Raw genomic sequence first — 23,522 nt, 5'->3', positions numbered from 1 at the left:
GCACTGAGGGCCACAGAGAGCTGCCGTGCCGGTCCCGTTCCTCCTGTGCTGGAATTTCCTCCCGGGTCCGCTCCAGAGCCAAACCTTCACGTGTCCTCATGTGTTTACCGGGCGAAATCCACGTGTGTGAGCCGGCAGGCCCCGCCCCCGCACGGGAGGAGAGGGCCCCCGCCCACCGGAGTTCATAAAGCCTGAACCCGGGTACATGACTGGGAGAATACTTGGAGACATGGTCGAGGAGTCCCATTTGTTTGATATCAACTTCGAGGAGTCAGATAAACAGCAGCTTCATTCAACAGGCTTGAAATAAGACGTTGTACTGTAACTGGACTGAACTGCAGACGACTGATAATGTAAGTAAAATGACACTGAACTCATCCTTCAAATGTTCTGTTTCGGCATTTTATGGGGTTAATTTCGTGTTGAATGTCTGTATAGCATATGGTCTACTTTCAAGTTTGTATATAGGCCAAAATTTATATTTTCAGTCTTACGAACTACATGTTTACATGGCTGATATCTTCCACTCCCCACACGACCTTAAGTTATGTGGGTTTATATCTCCTCCAAAAATCCTCCACACTCACCGAGGCCTCTTGTGATAGTTATTTTTACGGGAGTGTTGACGGTGACGGGAGGGAGGCTCCAGTGACAGCCCAGCTTGACTGGCCGACACGAGCTCCAGCCTCACGTGGAGCGCTGTAGTAAACTGGGCAGGGTCTCGTCTCGAGCTCTGCCCGGCGCCTCCGTCGCACACGCGCTACTCGCTCTCCCGCCACAGCCTTGAATCACTCCTCCCGGCGCGGCCCCGCCCCTTCTCCCTGTGACGTCCAATCCCCTGAGGTGGAAGGAACGGAGCGGTTCGGGGGGGGGGTGGAGGTGCTGGGGTGCACGATGATGGCTCGCAGCAGTGCGCCCCACATTTTCTACCACGTATTGCCCACAATAAATGAAGATTTAGAGGATTTTTTTTTTGACCCCCACTGCAAGGTACCCCACCTGACCTTAGGCCACGCAGGTCCACAGTTACATAACAGTGGGTGGGGAAGGGTCAGTGAAAACCTATAATTAAAACAGGTCAAGTCATCATTTTCCACTCTGGGACAGCCTCTAGCAAGTGAAATAATGTTGAAAAGAGTGCATTGAAAGTGTACAGTTCAAAGATGTCTGGGAGTCCCTCAAGGGGACACAGTTTTTTTGTAAACAACAATAGAAACATTTGTTCTCAGAGTTATTAGTTATGATTCATCTTTGGAAAACCATTCTGTGTGTTTGACGTGAGTTCTGTGTGAGTCTTGAAGCTGTAAGTTGTAGATTTTGTTGTTCTGTTTCTTCGACGGTGTGAACATGAATGACCTGCAGTTCCTGGAAAAACGCCACATTACATGACCTCAGATCAGCTTGCTTGGCTCTGCTGTGCTGTGCAGCCAATACAGATGATGCAGCAGGACATGTCTTACCAGACTTCTGTCCATATTTATATATTTTTGTTAAACAATTTGTGAGGGATCATTTGGCGTAAAGCTTTGTTTGAATGTCAGATTTGCCATCATCCCCATAAAACAGAATCGCTTCTGTACTTGTACAAAATCTAATCTATTTTATCAGTGACAGTAAAGTTCACAAGGGTCTTCCATATTATTAATATTATTCTAATTACAATGACCTCTCCTCTTTCAAAGTGCTTTAGCTGGATAATTAGGGTGGGCTGAGATTCTCTTGATTGTTCCCTCAAATAGGAACCCTGCCCAGTCCTTCCCGGATGACTAGAATGACTTATTATTCTCCTGAGACACGGCTGATTCCTTCCTGCAGCTCTTACAGTACAGTGTCATGAGCGTTTAACACTCAGAATACTTTTAATATGAGTGCTTTGCAAATCTATTTCCACGAAAATTCATAGATCTGACATTTTTATGATCTTCAATACTCCTGATCAGCTGCTCGTTGTAGGTTAATCTGTTGAGCTCGCTGGCTGTAGATGGCCAGACACCGCCACCTAGTGGTGACTCTGTGTATCTGCAGGCATCATAAGCCGTGTGAAGAACTTGTCCTCACATGTCTGAGTGAGATTATGTCCAGGCATGTACCAGAGACTCTCAGAGGAGGGCTCAGTGAGTCACTGGCTGGTCAAGGCTTTATAACGAGCTCCCCAGTGACTCCAGTGTTAGATGCTCTGTAGTCTTTGTAGAGGAAGCTGATTAGAGCCATGGTAAGCCTGATTTCTACTTTCACTTTGAAAAACAGCTTCTGCTTTATGTTTTCTTTAATTTGATATGGATTATTACCATTGATTCAAATGATTTTTTCCTTAATTTTAGAGTCATTTTATTGTCAAGACTCAGCTTTTTGTACACTTTGGAGAACTTAGTGCATCTTTTACCTGTGTAACATATAGATCGACAGAAAATTATTGGCAGCTATTTTGATAATCGATTGATTGATTTGGTAGGTAAATTGATAATGAATATAAATGTTTGCAGCAGACCCACTGAGTCACCATCACTGTCTCAGCTGATCATCAGTGATGTCCAGCAGCAGCTTTTCCAACTAACCGGTAGCCTTTTCTCTGTTTCCTGCAGTGCAGAATTATGGCTTCTCACAAGCGGATCCTGAGCACCCTGAGGAACGGCCCTGCTCGACGTAACCTGTTCGGCCCCGTCGACCGGGAGCAGCTGCAGGTGGAGTACCAGGCAGCCCTGCAGAAAGACCTGGAGGAGGCTTCGAATCGCTGGGGCTTCGATTTCATCTCGGACAAGCCTTTGGAGAGCAGTGATTTCCAGTGGGAGGGCATCCCAGGCGCCAAGGTGCCACTGCTCTACAGATCCTGTATGTTTGGTCTGGGACAGGCAGATGGTCAGAGGGCAGCAGAGGCAGCAGGTACATCCAAGGGAGGAAGGGTGGAGTTGCCATGGAATGACAAGGAGAACATCCCCTGTTCGCCAGATAGATGTACCGTCGACACAGAGAACCTGGAGAAGACGCCGGTCAGACGAGAGAGTAGAGGGCTGAAGAGGAAACAGACAAACCTCACAGGTACAGATTTAAGATATCCTGTGTGAACCTGTGGAGTTGTAACATCATGTAGATTTACATGTGCTGAACTTCCTGTTCTTTATCCCAACAGATTTCTATCAGGCTAAAAGAAGGGTAGTTTGGATGCCACGCAAATCCGGCGAGTGATTTCCGGTGCAGTTTACTGCAAAGGTGCCAACATCCCAAAAGAACCACACAAACAGTACTACACTCAGGAATACCACGTTCTGCACAGACTCTGCACAGTCACTCATCTGGGGGTTCTTGTACCCGGCGAATCATCTTACAACAGAAGGGACCTCAGCTTCACATCATTAATATCAGGTTAATTAGGGTACTGTATTCACTCTGAGGGGGTTTGGTGTTTTTCCCACTGGTAAGAAGGGGACATTTGAGCAGAGAAGATTAACGGTAATCTCTGGAATCAGTGGGTTTATACTCATTTGGATCATGGGGATGCCAAATTGTAGACTGACATTTCCTACTGTACATTCCACAGTGCTGAAAATGTAAAAAATCTGTACCGCTTGCAGCACAGAGATACGATGGATAAATGCATAACTGTGTACACTTGAAACTGATGCCATGTTGGCTGAAATCACTCTGTCTCATGATGAAATTAAGGAGTGACTGTGATCAAACTGCAGAATGGTTGAAAATGGTAGAGAACAGGGAAAGCCTTTTGGCCCCTTTGTTCAAATCCACTATTGTTTTTCTACAATGTTATTTCTTTATGTGTATCGTGTGGGCTAGGAGTCTTTTTATACGAAACATTTATCATACTTTATACATTCAGATGTACAGCTGTGTTTTCTCTACCATCATGTACTCATAGGAACATACTTGAAGAGTTCTGATATCCTGTACATGCTGTTGCTTTGCTTAGATTGTTAATGACAGAAGTGCCATCATGTCCTCTTCCTTTCTTTCCATCCACTGTATGTAGATTGATTTTCAGAGGAGACCTCCTAAAGTGCCCCCTGCACAGCATCAGATATTGTAGGTTAGGAGTGTAGTACCATGTCTATTGAAGCCTTAAAAACACATATATTAGGTTTATTTAGATATATATCAGAGATTTATCTATAGAGTTTAATAGAGCACTGTAATGTAGCAGAACCGCAAAGAAACATTGCAGTATTGCACATACATCTGATAGGTGGTGTGTTTGAAACACCCAGGTTCAAGTGTCTTCACGGCATTTGTTTCGGTATCTGAAGCTCCAGAAAGGACAATCAGAGGAAGTGTTCTCAGAAGCAAATGTATTATTTTCGAAGCAAAGTGCTTAATTCTTTCCTATTTGGACGCATCGTGCAATTATAACAGACAATGTGTTATTATCTGCCTCAAAACAAATGGCGTGTTTGTCCATGACACTTATTTATGTCTATGTTGGCAAATCCTGCTGCTATGGGTAATCTGAATGAGTGTCAAACAAGGTCACTGTAATGCTAATCCTCACCTAGTGACAGCTTAGAAATGTCCGCCGCCACCGCCGCAAATACAAAGCTAAGCATATAACAGCATTACCCCAAACAATGAATGCACTTCTGTTCATAGATGCTTGTGCACAGGTCTTGTTTTATGTTAAGCTACAAATGAAAAGATCTATTCTTATTTATTGTCAGATATATATTCCTCGTGTTAATTTAGTTTTTGTTTAATTATTATGAGAATTCCAAATTCCAATAAAATATCCAAATGAAATTTCTTGTCAATGTGTTGCTTTATTGTGTTCTTTACTGTGTTTGTACTTTTCTACTTTTTTGTACTCGGGTATCAAAAGTAAACATCACTGAGGTTGATAGAGTCTATGTCCGTGTTATTATGTGTGTTACAATGTTGTATTATCATGATCATTGATCCATTAATGACTAAATACAATTTTGATGATGTAGCTGCCCAAGTTTAACTAATTTCTGTTAGTTTCATCTTTAATAGGCTTCACGTTTTTGCATTCCTTATTGTTTGTGTATGTAAATTCTTATTCTGGAAAGTAGCCTCTAATCATAGCTGTGAAATGTACAGTTTTGGCTCTGAAATATAGTACAGTATTTCAGAGTACCAAAAAAAAAACAAAAAACTGCGCCTCAACCAAGTACAACAGTGCACTGCTTTTTATTCCACATGATTGCATCAGTAATGATGATTTCTGAGTGCTTACATTTTTAGTACTTTAGTATATCAGGTCGAGGCCAGGTTTGCAATGCAGGACTTTTATTTGTACAGTGATATTCCAAAATATTCCAGATTTTGTAATCAACTTTATGTCAGGTGTGAAGACACTGAAGGGCAGCAGGCGTGTTTCTGGTGCCTCCTACAGTGCTCCTGGAGGGGGAAAAAAGCTTTGAAGATTTTAAAGAGGTAAAAATAAACCGTCATCCATGGACAGGGTGTGGCACAAAATAATCAAATTCCCAGCGATCAGGTGGCTGGCTAACAATTTAAAGCTATTCACAAATGTGGGTTTGTATATTAAGAAAAAAACACTGTTACATTGGTGCATCTATGGTGCATTTTAGTTTTAAACATCCTATTGAGGAGTGGTGGAATATAATAAGTACATTCACTCAAGTGAGTGAATGTACTTGAGGTACTTAATCTAGTGATTCCATTTAATCCTGCTTTATACTCCTACATCACAACATTTCAGAGGGGAAAACCTTTTATTTTGCTACCGTTATTCTATATATCTGCATGCACTTTCACATGGATGCATCAGTAATAACAATCCAAAACTGTAGTTTATAGAAATATAGACGCAATATGCTTTTACCTCAGTAAAAGATGTGGGATTCCTTTTTATGCCACATCCAGTATGTGGATGAAGGCTTGTTTTCCCCTCTTTGACATTTATTTAATGTTTGTTTCTGAGATGAAAGCTCGCTCACATCCATGTTCAGCGGGTATCCCGCACACACACACACACACACACGTGCCAGCACAGAGAGAGATCTTGAAGTCGCGTGAATACAACTTGAATCAGACACCTTCTTCCTTGATGATGAAGGTAAATGAAGAGAGTGAGTCACTGCTCAGACAGACACTGTGTGCTTTGGCACCACATCACTGCGGCCCCACATCAGCGCGCACTGGGTGTGTGTGTTTGTACTGGGGGGGGGGGGGCTGCCACGTCCCACCCCCCTCCCAGCGCCTCTCCTTTGGCCCCAGCAGCACAGAGGCACCTGCACGCCTGCGCTAAGCTCTCCCATCCCCCCGCCCATTTCCCTCCATCATCTGTCCCTCAGCTCCCACATCCATTATAGGTCAGGACAGCTCGCGTTTGCGTTTAGACTGAGCGAGAGAGAGGGAGAGCGGGAGAGAGCGACACAGGGGGAGGCGGAGGGAGCATATGACACAAAGGGGAGAGAGAGAGAGAGAGAGAGATCGGAGCGTAGGAGAGAGAGAGAGGGAGAGAGAGAGGCTGCAGATATTGATGGTATTAACAATGGAGCGTTAGGATCCAGTGAGGGGATAGTCAGCCACACAACGGCTGAGGGGAAAGATATTTGAGGAGGGGGGCTCCTCCTCGGTGAGCACAGGGGGAGGTGGAGGAGGAGGTGGAGGAGGAGGAGGAGGAGGATGGGCCTCGAACACAGACTTGCAATGGCACTGCAAAAATTGGATTAAAGCAGTATGGTAACGTTTCTAATTTAATCTATCGCTGTGCTGCTTGTGTCTCATCCTCATGTGTTCGCATCCATCGGCCGTCTCTCGTGTCACAGTGCGTCTCCCGCCGAGTGAGGGAGGCGCGGGCATCACCCCCTGTCCTCCTCTGTGTGTGTGTGTTCTTTGATGCCATTTTTTAATGGAAATCTGTCATCTCCATCCTCACCACAGCCCCGCGTCTCTCCCGACCTCTCCATCCATCGCCGGACCGCCACCCCGTGTGTGTTTTTTGGGGGGGCACCACTACATTTGAGCATCTGCTCTGTGTTGTTTTTGTTTTTTTGTTGTTTTTGTCCGTTTTTCACCCATACGTGCATCGCCTCCTCCATCGCTTTGCTGCTGCATAAGCATCTCACTTTCTCTGATGAGATCAGGAAATGATTAACCGCCAGGGACTGCAGGCATCTGTGTTTGCTCTCCATTGCAATTTGATTGTAACCTAAAAAAAAAAGGTACCGCAGTCATTCCATACATAGCCTGTATAATATTAATAATTATAAGAAGCTTGCTCTCATTTCACACTGTCACGCAAATCAAATGCATATAAATCCTCGCACCGTTCCGTCTGGGGAAACTGGAGCAGCGCTATGAGATGTTTGGTGTCATGTGTTCGCCTGAGCTCATGTTTGCAGGGTCTGATTACACTGTTTTGACGTCAGACAGAGGGTCATTAACCGTCCCTCCATCTGCCCAGCTGAGCATATAGGCTGATACGACCCGGAGCAGGGGATCCCCTCATGCATCAGTGAGGTGTCAGCGCAGGGCTCATTGAGTCAGACAGAATGATCCAGAACACATAGACATGTTTACGTACATGGAGACAATGTAGAGCAGTTTTAAAAACTTCATCGTCATTGTCATAATTATGTTGCGCTATTTGGCTTTGAATGCACCGTGCAGCGTGCTTTAACGCTCTTAATCCCTCATATGCACCCAGCGCACTTTTAAAGGAAGGTGGCTGAAAGTCTGGAGTGAAGCTGAGTCTCTGAGGCTGTGCAGGGCAGGAAGCAACATAATTATGTATCATCTAATTAATGCATGATGGCCTTTCTGTGTACTCTCTGATGCCTGCACCAAATCAATTAGCGGCATTACCACCAGGGGAGGAAAGTAACTAACTGGATGTTTATTTATATTGATGAGGCTGCGACTCCCTAATAATTTCCAAGAAGTTTCCTGCAACAAACTCTGTAATTCGGTAATAATCACAGAGAGAGAAAAAAACTGCTCCATTTAAACGCAAGAATATATTCATTCATCATTCACTCATATGCATATATGTTGAATTGTATGATTAGGTGTTACCTGTCGCGCCTGACTCTCTGCGTCACACTGAAACATGTTCATTTAAAGTGTACCAGCTGAACAATTATCTACAGTATTTTCCTATAATTATCTACAGGTAATTTCTAGGAAATTATCAAGAAATTATTGACCTGTAAACTAAAGCATCACCAATATTTGACATGTTGCCTTAGTATTCTTAAAAAACCAAAAACTACCAAGGAGCCCACAGTTTGTCTGTCATGGCACCATCAGATGTGTCAAGTTTGAGTTTCCAAAAAGAAAGGACACATGAAACTGGATGCACCACTGGCCCTTTTCCCAGATTACTCAGAATAGCCTTTATACTTATACTTGAATAGATTTCAATGCATTTGATGCTTCTACTTGACTATAATGTAATAGCGCCTCATCTGTAGTGGCTGTCGAACTGATCACCTCCCCCTGCCCTCAGCTGGACAAGAGCGAGGTGGCAACTCTAGGCCTACCCTCCACCACCAGCCATGGAGGCTCTGACAGCAACATCAGCGCGGAAGGAGCGGCGGCAGCGTCTGGGGTCACGGCCGGGGGTGCTGAGTGTTCGGGGGCCGGCGAGCCGCAGAGGACGCGCGCTGCTCTGGAGCACCTGCAGCAGAAGATTCTGAAGGTCACGGAGCAGATTCGCGTGGAGCAGGAGGCCCGAGACGACAACGTTGCAGAGTACCTGAAGTTGGCCCACAACGCAGACAAACAACAGGCGTCCCGGATCAAGCAGGTGTTTGAGAAGAAGAACCAGAAGTCGGCACAGACCATCGCACACTTGCACAAGAAGCTAGAGCACTATCACAAGAAGCTGAAGGAGATAGAACAGGTAGGTGAGCAAGAGAGCGCTGAACACGGACACATGATGTTGTTGAATGATTATCTCATGACTGACTCGAACAAGTGTTGAACTATCTTTGTGAGGACAGTTGTGTCCGACTGATGATTCTCCTCTGCTAACACTTAAACCAATGCATCATCCTGTGTCTCACCTAATTCTCTGCAGGGCCTGCTTTCCTCATCTTCCTGCAGTTCTCTCCCTTAAACCTAGTCACCTCTGTCCTACCTTTAAGATCCTCCACTTCTCTGCTTCCTCATTTCTCTTCCCTCTCTACAGAATGGACCAGCCCGGCAGCCTAAGGATGTCCTGCGGGACATGCAGCAAGGATTAAAGGACGTCGGGGCCAACGTTCGTGCTGGGATAAGTGGTTTTGGAGGTGGCGTAGTCGAAGGGGTCAAAGGTGGAGTGTCTGCCCTCACTCACACAGCTGTGGTCTCCAAGCCAAGAGAGTTTGCCAGTCTTATCAGGAACAAGTTTGGCAGCGCGGATAACATCGCTCACTTAAAGGACACACTTGAGGACGGAGTCGGGGGCCACTCTGAGGACGCCCCCACACCTCGTGCCCTGAGTGGAAGTGCCACTCTGGTCTCCAGCCCAAAGTACGGCAGCGACGACGAGTGCTCCAGCGCCACGTCCGGCTCCGGAGCGGGTAGTAATTCTGGGGGTGCAGGGGGAGGAGGAGGAGGAGCAGGAGGAGGGTTACTAGGACCAACGATGGGGAGTCCCAGACTGGACGGGCACCACCACCACCACCATCACATGCACAGCTCTTGGGACTCTCTACTTGAGGGTCTGCAGGAGATCAAAGCCAGCCAGGCGCACATGGAGGACGCCATCGAGGACATGAAGGGCCAGCTGCAGAGTGACTACTCCTACATGACACAGTGCCTGCAAGAAGAGAGATACAGGTGCACGTCCAAATAAAACAAACAGTGGCACACTTTTAAACTCTGGTGTATTCAGTCCAGGCTTTACAATGTAGTTCACTGGAAGGATAAGGCTGGCAATATTCTACTTTTTTGTTAAAGTCAACAAATCCGATGAAAAGACCAAAATCATCATCACTAAAGGATTATCTACAAACCAATTTTCTTACATCAGTCTCCCAATACTTCTATCCCTGCCGTGTCGGTGGCCTTGGGCCTGTGCCCATTTGTTCCTACTGCAGATACAAGTCTTAAAAACGAGTCATTTCATTTTTAAAAAAAGGAACAGCTGGGCACTGTTGTTTTTGCCAAACTTTATCCAAACAGGACTAAATAGTGAATTTGCTGGGAACTATTTTCAGCCGCAGATTAATAAAAATTTGGGGAGTTAGCGAGTTGTTACAGCTACAGGACGGTGAATGTGGGATCAGCTCAAAATGAACCGCAGTGCCCACGTTCATCGTAAAGACAGTCGGCCAGTGCAACAGTGTGTCTCACTGATGTGGTTTGAATAGTTTTTGGACAACAGTGGAGGACCATGGCACAGAGGGACCAGGCTATAAATGCATTTTGACTTTGGTGTCATTTTCAGAGTTGAAACATTTTCAGGATCTTTGGCACTATTTTGAGTTTTTTTTAGTTTGTGTTTTGTACTTGTATGTTCAGGTATGAGCGACTTGAAGAGCAGCTGAATGACTTAACAGAGCTGCACCAAAACGAGATGACGAATCTTAAACAGGAACTCGCCAGCATGGAGGAAAAAGTCGCCTACCAGTCCTACGAGCGAGCGAGGGACATTCAGGTAAAACTCCAGACAACTTGTCTTCAGGTATTTTCCTATAATATCGCATATTCATGACTTAATAGAAAACAACGTTCTTTGGTTGTTATTAAGAGTAAAACACTGGTTTGATCAGAATTGATTGACAGCAACCAAACAACCCACCCACAACAGTCACTAGAGTCCTGATTGGTCCACTGTAGTGCTGACATCACACTGTTCTAACTGAGCCCTGCCCACATCATCACAAGTTTTCAGGGCCCTTAAAATCCCTCTGTGGTTACTCTGTGTGGGTGTTTTTGCACACAGGAGGCCGTGGAGTCGTGCCTGACCCGCATCACCAAGCTGGAGCTGCAGCAGCAGCAGCAGCAGGTGGTCCAGTTGGAGGGAGTGGAGAACGCCAATGCTCGAGCTCTGCTCGGTAAACTCATCAACGTCATCCTGGCGCTCATGGCCGTGCTGCTCGTCTTCGTCTCCACCTTGGCCAACTTCATCACCCCGCTGATGAAGACGCGAGCCCGGGTGGCCGCCACCGTCCTGCTGACCTTGCTGCTGTTCGTCCTGTGGAAGCAGTGGGACTTTGTGGAGCCGTGGCTGCTGCCCAGCTGAGCTCCCCGCCTGAGAGGGACTCCAGAGCGGAGACGCTGGTTTCAACTCTGTCGCCGCCGCTGAAGGATGCAGGGACTGAAATAGAATAAGAGCGACTGCAATTGTTCCCTTTGAGCGTGAAAGTGGAGCATCTGAGGACAAAACATGGCCCTTTTAGTTGAGGAGCGGACACGATCCGGCCAACGTGAGAGGTGTTTACAGTGAGAAAGAACAGAAATTCTCTGGCTGCCAAGCAACAAAAGGCATCATCTCATCTCGCCCAAATCTGTTGGTGTTGATGGCCAATCACCGATTGCGTTGCTGTCACCAAAAAACTGAGTTTCTTGGAAGAAACCTTTGGATCGTCTTTTTTAATTATTTATGATACATGAATTACAAGGTCTAGAGAAACTTATACTGACTTTAAAACGCTGATCATGTTCGCTGTAACCTTCATGTTGAAGCTATAGGAAAAGGTTTTTTTTTCATGAATGTTATGTGCTCATGCATGTCCTCATATGTGCACTAAGATGCATCTAGCTGGCATGAGTTAACATTTCATTAATGACTAAATGAATCTTCTATAACTGCCATTTTGTTGTCAGAAATACAGTGCAGATATGTTGTATCGCAGCATCCCTGGTTTGTTTCACATGCTGTTCTGGTGTTGAAGCAGTGCTTTTAGATGCATTTCTTTCTTTTCTGTCTTTTTGTTGAAGTCGAATGAACTGTTAAAAAAGAAAACAAAAACTGATATCCGCAGGAAACTCACCATAATAATTCAACTACATAAAATCTGTTCTGTCCATAAATGCTCTTTCATAACCACTATTGTAGAACTGCTACTATCCACAGTGTCAATTACCTGGCATGTCAAATTGTATCAAAGTTTATATCCAGTTTGCAAAAAACAATTATTGCTGTTTTACTAAACAATGTAAAAAATAAATGATTTCATATATTAGGCTGACCTTGAATATATGCTTATCAACCTTTTTCTGAGACTGAACTTTTTGATTGAAATGTTCTCAGACCGAGAGCAAAATCTTCCATCACATGAGAAATGGAAAATAACGGCACTATTTTGTAAAAGGCACCTTATTCTGAAGGGTTCATAAATTGTAACAATTGGTTTTATTATTAACAGCAAAATATTTTCCAGAGCAACATGAATCTGTTTTGTCATTAATAAGGGCAACTTTTGGGTTGCAAGCTTGTGAAAAATCCCCTCACTGATTGGAAGGGCTGCAGCAGAACTGGACCAAAATCCATTTCACAAACAACGTGTTAGGCATCTATTAATGGATTGATGCCAACATCTAGGACAAACACCAAAGGACTTTTTCACAACCTGGCAACCCAAAATTTGTTTTCATTAATTTCTTATTGCTGCTCTATAAAGCATTATTAAATGATCTATTTACTACTAATAAAGCCTTTGGTTACAACTTTTAAACCCTTTATAAATGTTTTTCTATCAGACAATTTGTACAGAATTAAAACTAAAGCATACATTCTTATTACTATCACACATATTCACTTAATACTATAAAATAAATAACTGCTCATAAATAAAAGTAACTAATAAGTGAGTAATTAGCTCAACATGAAACTGCATGACGCTGCTGACTTTATGTAGCGTAATCAGCGGTTGAGGAACTGCTCTTGGAAATAGAAACAAGCAATGCTAAAGAACAGCTGATCATATTTCACTGCAAATTACAGTGCGACTTTCGTGCTTGTACTGTTTAAATGTTCTGACTTTAAAATGAAATTATGTAAGTACTGGTCAACAGCAGCCGCTCCACTCTGATAATGATAATATGGGAAATGCTGGCATTTACTTAAAATGCTAAGCTACTGTGACAGTGGCAAAGAGGTGTCATAGAGCCAGTGACTCGATGTTAGACAGCAATATTTCAGCAATACCTTAAGTCTCCACTAGCCACTGGTCATACCAGACCGAGTGAGGCTGTAGCATTAAAAGCCCTGAATGTATTGAAATGAGCAACAGTGCATTTTATCTGCTTATGAAGAAACCTTTTCATTTGTAAGAGGAAGATGTGTTACTACTTCTCAAAAGCTTAATAGTCTCGCTTTAAAGCCAACAACAGTCTCATAGCTCACATACAGAAGCAATGAATAAAATCTTGTAAACAATATATTGTGGTTTATGGTACGTTTTCCTGATGTTTTATATGATTTCAATCAAATGTGTCCAGGACTTGATTTTCATAATGAGGACCTTTATGGGGGAAAACTCATCATGGTACATCTGTGATAGAAACTGGACAGGGGACCATTTCTTGCTAAGAAGAGAAATAATCTTCAGAGATTTACATCTAATGCCCTCTCATCAGCAGCATCTTTGTCTGGACCAGATTACATTTAGGTTGCAAATCTTGAAGAAAGCTTTAGAGAATCTTAATTAATAGGAGGATGGGAATAGGAATCTGCTAATCCTGTGGATTATTTCAGCTCTATTTCACCGCTTCCATTTCTGTTATGCTAAATTTGCGATGAATGCAACACAATTTTCCTGAATTTCCTCACATGCATCCTCCTATAACGCTATTAATGCAGATGTCTCAGACACCGTGAAGCTACATTAATGAAGCTGCGTACAAAATGCTTGAAATGAATACATCCCAAAACAGCTATCAAATTTGCTTTGTCTTTTTAATAATTACTGTCAGGCAAAACCCATATGACCATTACATTTATGACAGGTATTCTTACAGTACAAGACAGAACTCAAGGGGATCAGAGCCAGTGGCATGGCCACACCTGACCACTAAAAAGTAAGACATTCATCGTCATTAGATTGTTCCAACTTTTACATAGAGTTCACAATTTTATTTTGCATTTGACTCGTATCAAACACAACAGTATCTAGCAAATTCTAAAGACCTTGATAGAAACAGCAGAGTAGAAAAAAACATTGTATAACAAGCAGAAGAATTCCTGATTTTATCTTAATTTCCTGTCAAGATGCAAGATGTACAATATATTGCTTTCAGGTGCTCAACTCAAAATGGGTACCCCAAGTCTCCCACAAACACATTCTTCAGTATCGCAGTCTGCCCCTTTTGCTCACTTTGTTTATCTCCTGCAGTTAAAACACAGGTGCAGTGTCCGCGACCCGGGCTTGGACTAGTCTAACCGTTACACCACAGGGGGAGCTGCCATTTAAAGAAGATACAGGAGCTAAAAGATGAACAATCACAAAGATAGGACCAACAATATTAGCCCCTCCTCAAAAGTGCAGCTTTCTGTCACTCATCATCAATCCAAGTGTCTGAAACTCATACTTTAAGCTTCTTTTCATGGACGTGAAACATAGAGTGACCACAAAATAAACTAAAACAAAAAACTATTCCTGCTTACTGAGAGCACAGGACACAGTATCCAGTCATAGCAGTACACTTGAGGAGAGGACATGATGAAGTACAAATGACACAGGGATTAAAAGTATTAAAAGTGTCCATGAGTGACATTTCATAAGAATTAAAAAAGCTGAAAGGGAGGCAACACAGAGTCTGGACTTCAGCTGGTTCTGTAACTAGATCCAGATCATTCAAGTGGAACTACACAATGATGTTGAAAGATGTACCTCTTATAATATCTAGTGTATTGGCATCAAATGTAGTTTTATATAAAACGCACATGAACAACATCATTGTGACAAAATGCTCCGAAATCCAGAATCGGCGTTGTCTTTGAATGTAAAATGCCGTCTCCGGAGAGCGCCTGGTTGGTTCCAGACTCAACAGACATGAGCCTGATTGTTTTTTAAAAACATGGACACACAAGTTGGTGTTCAGCAGGACAGAATCAGACCCGCTCCCACAGTCTTCAGGCCATTAACCAATATGCTGGTCCCATAGGCCGAGAAACCCGTGGCCTCATTTATGAAAAGGTTTTTGATTTCCTTTTATTATTATTATTATGAAATCAAATATAAATAATCCAAAGATGTCCATTAGAGAATTTTAATTCAATTCAGTCATTATTTTTCTTGGCAACATTACAGTAGATATACCATTATTAACATCTTTCTCTCTGGATTATGCTGCCAAATCTTCACCTTGACTCATGATTGTGGCCGTCCTACTGCCCTTGTTGCTATCTTTTTTTAGTAAATCATTTTAAAGTGATTGACATCTGGGAAAACATCAGAGAACATTTTCATAAATGCAGCCTTTAGTTGCCGCGTACAGGTCGACATCACAGCGAGAGGTACCTAAGCAGACCTCTGGGTATAGAAGAGAATATAGGCCTGAGTGTTGCACACTTCCTCCACACTGCAAACCTTCATCTCAGAGTCATTACAGTGGACCCAGAAACCTGAGGAGGAGGAAAGAAAGGTTAAATATGTAGCAGAACTGCAGGACTTCACAGGTTGATCTGAATCACATCCAGTCTCTTCCTCACCTCCTTCTGTATTGTAGCAGTATGCGGTGTAGTGCCCTGAGCCAAAGCCTTTACCATGATGCATGACTACAGCAGACAGATCGTAGGTGTAGCCTCCTCTGTGGACAGAGTGACCTGAGCCTGTGCAGCAGTACGGTTTGATGTTCAGAACTTGGTCAAAGGCCACATGGACGCCGATTTTCTCCCTATGGTTCCGCCCCGACCATCTGCCATACGACAGGAACGAGTTAGCGTCACAAAGATTCAAAGGCATCATGATAAACATAAACGCACCTGTACTTAAATGTTTAGCTCTCCGCTACAAAAAAAGATGATAAACAAGACTGGGTTTCTCAGGCTGTCATAAATGCTTAAATTACGGAATTAGAAGTAAACATGATAAGAAAATGAGCCTGAGGAGAAACTTGCCTGAAACGTTTGAGGTGCAGCCGTAGAACCTGAGGTAAACGGTAGATCAGAAGCTGCTTACGTGCCTCTGACAGAACTAAGGGTTTGTGGGATGATTTTCGTCTTCTTTCTGTCAAGCCATGAAACAGTGAGATGGTAAGTTATTCCACAAATCAATTCAAATACATGTTACCTATGAGAGGCTTTGTTTTAGTGCAGAGGTGACACGCTTTCTTCCAACATTTCAGGCTTTCTTACACACTGCCATTTGCTGTAGATATTCTTTTTTGTGCAATACTTTTCATCACTACCGTTTGCTATTTTATTATCATGTATATAATTTTTTACTGCTCGCTATTTTGCTATTTTATTATGTATAGTTTGTTCTTTATAGTCTTATTTCACAATTTTTCTATCTATCTATCTATCTATCTATCTATCTATCTATCTATCTATCTATCTATCTTTGTGAACAGATAAAGCATTTTGCAAGGCTTCTACCAGCCTAGTTTTCAAGTCGCTGCCTCCTCCAGGGCTGTCAGCAGTGGACTAACACTCGTCACTCTCCACAGTCCCTGCTCGGTCACTGAGAGGAGCAGTGTAGCCCACTGCTGGAGGCGCTGCCTCTCAGTCAAAACTCAACTGCTCAAGATGCTGAATTCTGATTAAGGCATTTAAAACCCTGAAAACTGAATTGGAAATTACATCCTCAAGACAATTTTCATAAAAAATTTATAATTTGTAAATTTATTTAAAAGCCAGTTTTTAAAAATTTGATTGTCATTTTAACTAAATTTCTGCAGGCACTCATCTCCAGTTTCCTTTTCTGATGGAACTCTATTTGCATGTACATGGAACACAACATTATTAAAAAAGCCATTTCTCGGAAGTGGATATTTTTAAAGGCGTATCTAAGGCTTTATAAGAGAAAAAATAGGATTTTTAAATCTAATGCATTTAAATGATGTTAAATTGGCATCCTGAAATCATTCAGACTGATCTAACTCCAACGCCTTCAAAAGCTGCAGACTTTGATTTGGGTTGTATGAAACATTGTACTAACTGTTGCAGTGGTTGCAGGCATAGATGCTGCCTTCAAGAGCCTCCATCTCCGTAAACTTGGACAGCATCTCGGTGAGGGTGCAGCTGCGCTGGTAAGCTGTGGAGCCTGAACTTTTGCCTATGCTGTGGTATCGCTCTGGAAACTCCAAAGACAAATCCCAGAATGGCTCAACTGTGTTAGACTTGTGCTTACAGGACAGACATGTCACCTGAAAAATTTCACAGCGAGAAGAGAATAAAAACAGGTGAGGCCTCCAGTAGAACGTAGTCGTCATGTTTGTTGATGATGCCGAGTCTCGGGTCCCTTTCACACATGTGCTGCAGCCCTGACCTTATCTGGACATTACTCAAAGGAGCTGTACGTGTGAACGCATATGTCTGAATCAGTTGGACTGGATTTTACCCTGCGAGCTCCTGAGTACAAAGTCTTGTAATGTCCAGTTGAGCCCATGTGTGAACAGAGCAGGTCATTGTCTGGAGAGCTCACGGCGAGCGAGTGTGCGTGCTGATGATGTTGCATGAAGTGTAGCTGCTTCGTACTAGGCCTGTCAAAATTGGCCAAAAATTCTATTTTTGTGCATTATGTCCATAAGAGGGAAAATCAACACCACGAGACACACTTCTTCTTTTAAAAGAACAGCATAACTACACATTACAAAATAAATTATATAAAGTCCTATACCTTAATGTTAAATTATTTGCATGTTTCAGATTGACCTACATTTAATTTTCAATTAATGAGTGTGACATTACGTGCAGAGTTTCCAAGAAATGGGAGGAATTACGGTCAAATAGTATCTGTTTTTACAGACCTTATTTTCCAACGTTTTTGTGTCTCAGTTACTAACAGAAGCAACAATTTTTGAGTTTGGTCCAGTATTGAGCCAGAGCGCCACGAAAGAAAGGGGCTGCAATATAATCCCTTCAGGCCTCTGCACAGCGTCAATATCCATCCACTAAAAGTGTTTTTGCCACTGATAGGCTCAGATTGTTAAGTGTGTGACAACATTATGGAAAGGACCCCTGAAGAGAAAGACCTTTTTGCTAGAGAGCAAGATCCTTTTTGCTTGACCAGAAACAGCTGAAATATCGCACTCGCCAAAGGCACCAGAGTCTATTTACAGAAGCAGTAATATTATTTAGAGAGTTTAAGATGTTGGACTTGTACAGATTTCCGAGTTAAAATAAAAAAAGTGCTGTTTTTGTCCACAATCACATATATATTTGGATTTAGAATACTCATTGACAGCCCTGCTTCATAGACTTTTCTGCTCGCCTGTATAGTGCTTTACACTCTTTCAATGATATTGAGGATAAGGCCAAATACATGTAATATTGATATCAATGCAAACAGTCATTTTTACGGATGAGGCCTCTAACTGGGCGCCACCTTCCTCCTAAACCAAACAGAGTATTTTCAGTAGGTGAGAACACGTCTGACACTGACAATCTGTTGTTGTGTGCAACATGTGTGAAAGTGCAACTCCGACTTCATATGAGAAAACGGCTTTAGTCTCAATTTCAGGAACATAACTGGCTCTCCAAAGACAATTCATCAAGCATCCCAACAATGTCCCTTTTTGCTAAATAGAAAACATACAAGTATTAGAATATTTTAAGAATCAATACAATACAATACAATACACACTGAATCACTTTTTTTGTTACACTGCCACAGGTTTATATCAGGGATGCTGCATCCTGAAATTGCTTTTTTTTTTTTTTTGGAATGATATTCACAATTCAAAACATGTTACTGTGTATTTTTGTTTACAATCACATCTCACTTGTAAAGAGGAGTTGTAAGATTGTGATAAGAACATGAAGAATGGTTAGGAAGAACACATAAGGGCGCACAGGTCTGCAGTTTAGATCATGATAATTATCTAAATGACTCAGTCACCCCATTTACACTGTGTATCAAAATGGGATCTGAATCCAGATATGTTATTCAGATAACAAATGATCTGATGTTGCCTTTGTGTTTACACCTGGTATTTTTAATGCACTGTTGTTATCCTCATTGAGATCGGATCTCTATCCTCCAGAGGAAAACATGCATGTGAATAATTTGAGGTAGCGACAAAGCAGGTGTAAATGGGGTCATAATGTCAGGTCTTTGTGAAATACATGCAAGTGGTGTATGTTTAACATTAAATAATTTGGGGCATGTTAATCACGCTATAAAATGTTTATATCTGCACATGTGTTGCTGACGTGTTGACAGTCTTACCTGGCTGAGTAGCTGCCCATGAAAGATGGTGTTGAGAACCTTTAGCACTTGCTTGGATAGCTTCCTCTTGGTGATGGGGATAACTATCCTGCGTTTGGACCCCTCTGTGTCCAGCTCCTGCTGCACCTTGTCCAGCAGCTCACACAAGAACTCCTGGGCATCCTGCTGGTCGTACCCACGGAAAGCTGGGATGAGGTTCCACACCGAGTGCAGCATGGCGAAGGGAGACACTAAAGACCACCTGCCCGACCACATGACCCTGAAAAGTGTATGCAACTCATGGCACAGAGACATCTGCTGGCGAGTGGAGCAGCGGGGCTCCTTGGGCTGGACCAACTCCGCAGCCTGCGGGGAAGCCGGGGCACTTTCTTTTTTGCCCATGGGCAAATTCCAACTGCCTGCCTTCCCCATACGTCCAAGAGGGCAACCTGACAGCGCTGTGTTACCACTGCTGACTACACCTGCTGTCACCCCCTTCATCCCCTGGGAGTGATTGGTCTTGGCCAGCAGCTCCTCAGTCTCACACAGGTCCAAAGTGAGAAAACACTCCCTGAATTTCTGCAGGTGACTCAGCACTTGCAATATTGAGTTCATGTAGCATGTGTTCCCCAAATTGCGCAGACCAGTGACACCTGGAGCAAGTCTCCGGCGGGTTACTGCGTGCGTGGAGTAGTATCTCCTCAGTTTAGCAGCTCTGCCATTCTGAGGAGCCTTTCGGGACAGGGTTAGAAGGGAAGGCTTCTTGGGAGGAGGAGGTAGGCGTTCAGGAGGGTCGCGAAATTTGCGAGGAATGAGTGTGATGGTTGAACGTGGCGCCTGAGTAAGAAGCCTAGCACTCTTTCTGGGAGGGACATTGCCAAGCTCTTCCATAAGTCTCCTTTTCACGTCTTTTTTTTGTCTTCTAGCTTCCTCTAGTTTCTCTTTACGTTGATTCTGCCGCTCCTGATGTTTGCTGATCCACATCTGAAGCATCTTCCCAAGAAGTGCTTTCCTCCTGTGACGCAGGGCCAGCTGCATGGCGGGCTGAGGCCCACCTTCCCCAACCCAGGGGGTGCACTCCCCTCCAGCCGAGGAGCGTAGTGAGCGTCTACCTGGGCTGCGAACAGTGGAGAGCGCCCCTCTGAGGAGCTTGAGGTCTCCCTCCGCGTTATCATTGAGTACATAGTCTCCACAGGCAAAACAGAACACGTCCAGCTCACGCACCTCCATAGCAAGTGGGTGGTGTGACTCCTGAAAGTGTTTGAGTGAGTGCTCCTCCATGAAACGTCCACATGCCACATGGGAGCACTTGAGGCAGGCCCACACTGAATCGGTGGTGCTGCAGTCGACACAGTGCCATTTTTGTGGATTGAGGATGGAATGGTCGTGGCCCAGACGAAGGCGTCCCACGTGCTTACAGCGATCCATCTCTCCTGATACTCATGTGGCCTCAGTGATAGGACACACGTCCTGTAAACAAGCTGCAACTCATTCTGAAGTAAGATTTATAGGGAAAAAACAAAACAAGATTAAGACCTGACCATGCAATGCCGAGAAAGGACTGACACATACACATGCTATGTTTATTCTGGTGTACAAGAGTATTCACCAGTATTCAAATTAAAGAGCATACACACTGTGCTTTTTGTAAAAAGTGACAGAAAATTAAAGGGTATACTTACTGTGAAAGCAGTCTGCTTGATCGGGTCTGGGACAATACATCACAACATCTGCAGAGAACTCAACAGCACCGTTCAGCATGATCACCCATGTCCACTATCACCACCGGCACCAGCGGGAACATTCTGAGAAACAGGAATGAAATCAAATTAGTAATGCATAGTTACATCAGGACTCAAGTCAATTAAAAAAGAGCTGTCTCTTTTGACCAACAGATTTTTCATTTAATAATGAGACCACAGATCAAAACTAGTAAAGTCAATAACTATAAAATAGCAATTTACAAACAGTACAAATAAGACATTTTCTGAGAAGACTGGTTACCACAAAACAACACATTTCTCCATTCCAAGGATAACAAGCATTCACAAAGTTCTCAGAAACACACACACTGATTGGCTAGCCACTAGTGTGGGATAATATTAGAGCCTTTACAATAATGAAAACATACAATGGTTTAAATTCACGTCTATCAAAATTTGGGTTTTCTCATATGAATTTTTTATGTCCTGAAAATCTACTATTCACACACATTTACTCATTTGAACAATTTATTAAAAACAACACCAAACCCTGAAAACTGAATGCGACTGCAAAACTTTTGGGCGTTTACAATTTGAGCATGATTTTGTTTTGACTCTAAATAATTAAAACAGGATATACACCATGTGTAAAAACCACTTGATGAACGCAAAAAGTTTTCATACAACGCTTTTCTTCCCTTATGTGTTTAATGGATTTTAGAGGATTTTTTCTTGGACCTCACAGAGAGCTTGGGCTGGGTGGTACACCATTAATATAATGGGCCTGTAACGTCCATTGAGACAGTCTGTAAAAATGGGCTACAGCTTGATTTGATGTGAGATAAGCTAAATAGTACAGATCACTGGCAACTATTTCAGTTTTAACAAAATATAGTTACTACGGTGAAAACGCAGTATGTGTGTTGTGATGCAGCATGGGTTGGTAATAATAAAGTCTGATACTGAAAATATACCCCTTATTGAAACACAATTTCTGGTGCTCATTTCCATAGAGACAACGTTTTGAGCTCTTAAACCGCCAAACTTACAGGCAGAAATGTTGGCATGAAGGAGAATGGCTGTCTGTCCATTTAAATGATGTGATTAATCCATGTAATTGTTTACCTCACCAGCACCAGCGCTGTGCGACACAGCTCCTCTCTCGCTTTTTCTTTTCCTCTTTGTCTAAGGCCATCCACTACTTTTAAAATTACATTTTTTAATGCAAAAACACCATTAACTTGCCAGTCGGTGCAACTGGTTCCTAGTTAGTTGCATATCCAAATCGTGCTGTTATGTTGCTCTAATGACGCCATGCTACTGGAAGTGTCTATTAACGCGTGTGAGGTTAATATTCACAAATGTTACAACATCCCAACTGCATCTGTCCGCGTTTTAAAGCTTGCTGTCCGTACCAGACTGGCTGTCTCTTAACGCCATGCTAAGCTACCCCACCATCACCATGTTCAGCCAGAACAAAGAGCAGTCAGAGAGCCACTCTCCAGGAACATCCACCAACTTTGTTGGTCTGAGGCAGCCCTGCCAGCAATAAGTTAGCTAACGCCGCTAACCGCTAGCTACAGCAGCTCTGCACAGGATTAGCGCTGCCTAGCCTTGTGCCGTCTTACCGAATAATGTACTTTGTTTAACACAGATGATTCGCTTGGCACCAAGTAGCTAACATTTATGTTATTAGCTTGCTATAGTAGCTAGCGTTAGCTAAGAGCTACACGGCTAACGCGTTTGCTGAGGACAATCGAAGTTAACCTAACGGTTGTTGTTGGTCGCTAACGTTAACTAACTATTAACAGTGTACGGCTTAGCTCGCTAGCGAACTGCACCGTTAATCGTTAAAAACTCCCCGGTGGCTTTCATCACAGAAAGCCGGTTAATGGAGTCTACAATAACACCGGGCTTTATCTGTGTTCGTTACTACATTTGAAACATCTGATAATGGAAAAGCTGGGTAACGTTACCATCGCCAACATCCATCCATCCGGTACACTCAGAGCTGGTTGTTGTCCTCACAGATTGAACAACCCAACTCTCGATCCGAGCCCAGACCCTGCTGCTCTCATTGGACTGGAACTGAGCGGCAGCCGGGCTCCCATTGGCGGAATGGCTGAACAACAGGCAGCAGGATGGACCGTCCGTCCGTCCACCCACCGAGGCCACATGGAACAATAACCGAGGCTAGACTGCAAGCCGGGCAAAGAGGACGACTGCCCCCGAGCACCTGACCCCAGTGTCCCCGAAAGCCCCGTGTTCGCTCTGTGTCAGCTAGTTCGTGGTAATCTGATAAAATGCATTTGGGTAGTGTGGCATTTAAGCACAGTATTAGCTGAATGTGGTGCTGAAGCTGTCATGTAGAAGGGACTTGTTTCAATCTAGACTTGGGGCCTCCAGCACTGCAAGTGATTTTGATTCAAGTTAGCAAAGGATGAAATGAAGTAGTAATCCAGCACAAGACTGTTTTATATATTAAAAAATAAATAAATAAATAAAGCAACAACTATGAACTTTGCCCACACATTTTTTGACAATTTGTACATAAACCTTCAGATGCATTAGTCAGTCA

The 23,522-nt window shown here is 43.3% G+C and overlaps 3 protein-coding genes across 4 annotated transcripts; 2 read left to right on the top strand and 1 right to left on the bottom strand.

Annotated features, from left to right (window-relative positions):
• The first annotated feature begins 223 nt into the window (after positions 1 to 223).
• Positions 224 to 4,725, top strand: cdkn1a (cyclin-dependent kinase inhibitor 1A). Of its 2 annotated transcripts, none has more exons than XM_041958349.1 (3): positions 224 to 353; positions 2,583 to 3,036; positions 3,128 to 4,725. In XM_041958349.1, the coding sequence occupies exons 2-3, from the start codon at positions 2,592 to 2,594 to the stop codon at positions 3,181 to 3,183; spliced, it is 501 nt and encodes a 166-aa protein (XP_041814283.1). In that variant the 5' UTR covers positions 224 to 353; positions 2,583 to 2,591; the 3' UTR covers positions 3,184 to 4,725. The 2 variants fall into 2 exon arrangements, with proteins under 2 accessions (XP_041814283.1, XP_041814274.1); XM_041958340.1 differs by lacking the exon at positions 224 to 353 and adding an exon at positions 2,184 to 2,212.
• A 1,315-nt stretch (positions 4,726 to 6,040) lies between these two features.
• tmcc2 (transmembrane and coiled-coil domain family 2) lies at positions 6,041 to 12,003 on the top strand. The gene is made up of 5 exons (XM_041945695.1): positions 6,041 to 6,046; positions 8,444 to 8,839; positions 9,128 to 9,759; positions 10,444 to 10,579; positions 10,868 to 12,003. The coding sequence occupies exons 1-5, from the start codon at positions 6,041 to 6,043 to the stop codon at positions 11,165 to 11,167; spliced, it is 1,470 nt and encodes a 489-aa protein (XP_041801629.1). The 3' UTR covers positions 11,168 to 12,003.
• Positions 12,004 to 13,812: 1,809 nt separating this feature from the next.
• usp49 (ubiquitin specific peptidase 49) lies at positions 13,813 to 23,121 on the bottom strand. Its single transcript, XM_041949400.1, has 7 exons — positions 22,921 to 23,121; positions 20,924 to 21,046; positions 19,263 to 20,734; positions 17,031 to 17,238; positions 15,989 to 16,097; positions 15,581 to 15,786; positions 13,813 to 15,493 (listed from the first exon to the last, which is right to left on the bottom strand). The coding sequence occupies exons 3-7, from the start codon at positions 20,667 to 20,669 to the stop codon at positions 15,390 to 15,392; spliced, it is 2,034 nt and encodes a 677-aa protein (XP_041805334.1). The 5' UTR covers positions 20,670 to 20,734; positions 20,924 to 21,046; positions 22,921 to 23,121; the 3' UTR covers positions 13,813 to 15,389.
• Between the last annotated feature and the right edge of the window lie 401 nt (positions 23,122 to 23,522).

Source organism: Chelmon rostratus, chromosome 2, assembly GCF_017976325.1.
Source record: "Chelmon rostratus isolate fCheRos1 chromosome 2, fCheRos1.pri, whole genome shotgun sequence".
NCBI lineage: Eukaryota > Metazoa > Chordata > Actinopteri > Chaetodontiformes > Chaetodontidae > Chelmon > Chelmon rostratus.
Note: the sequence above shows the minus strand (reverse complement) of the source record. Positions and strands in the feature narration are given on the sequence as shown.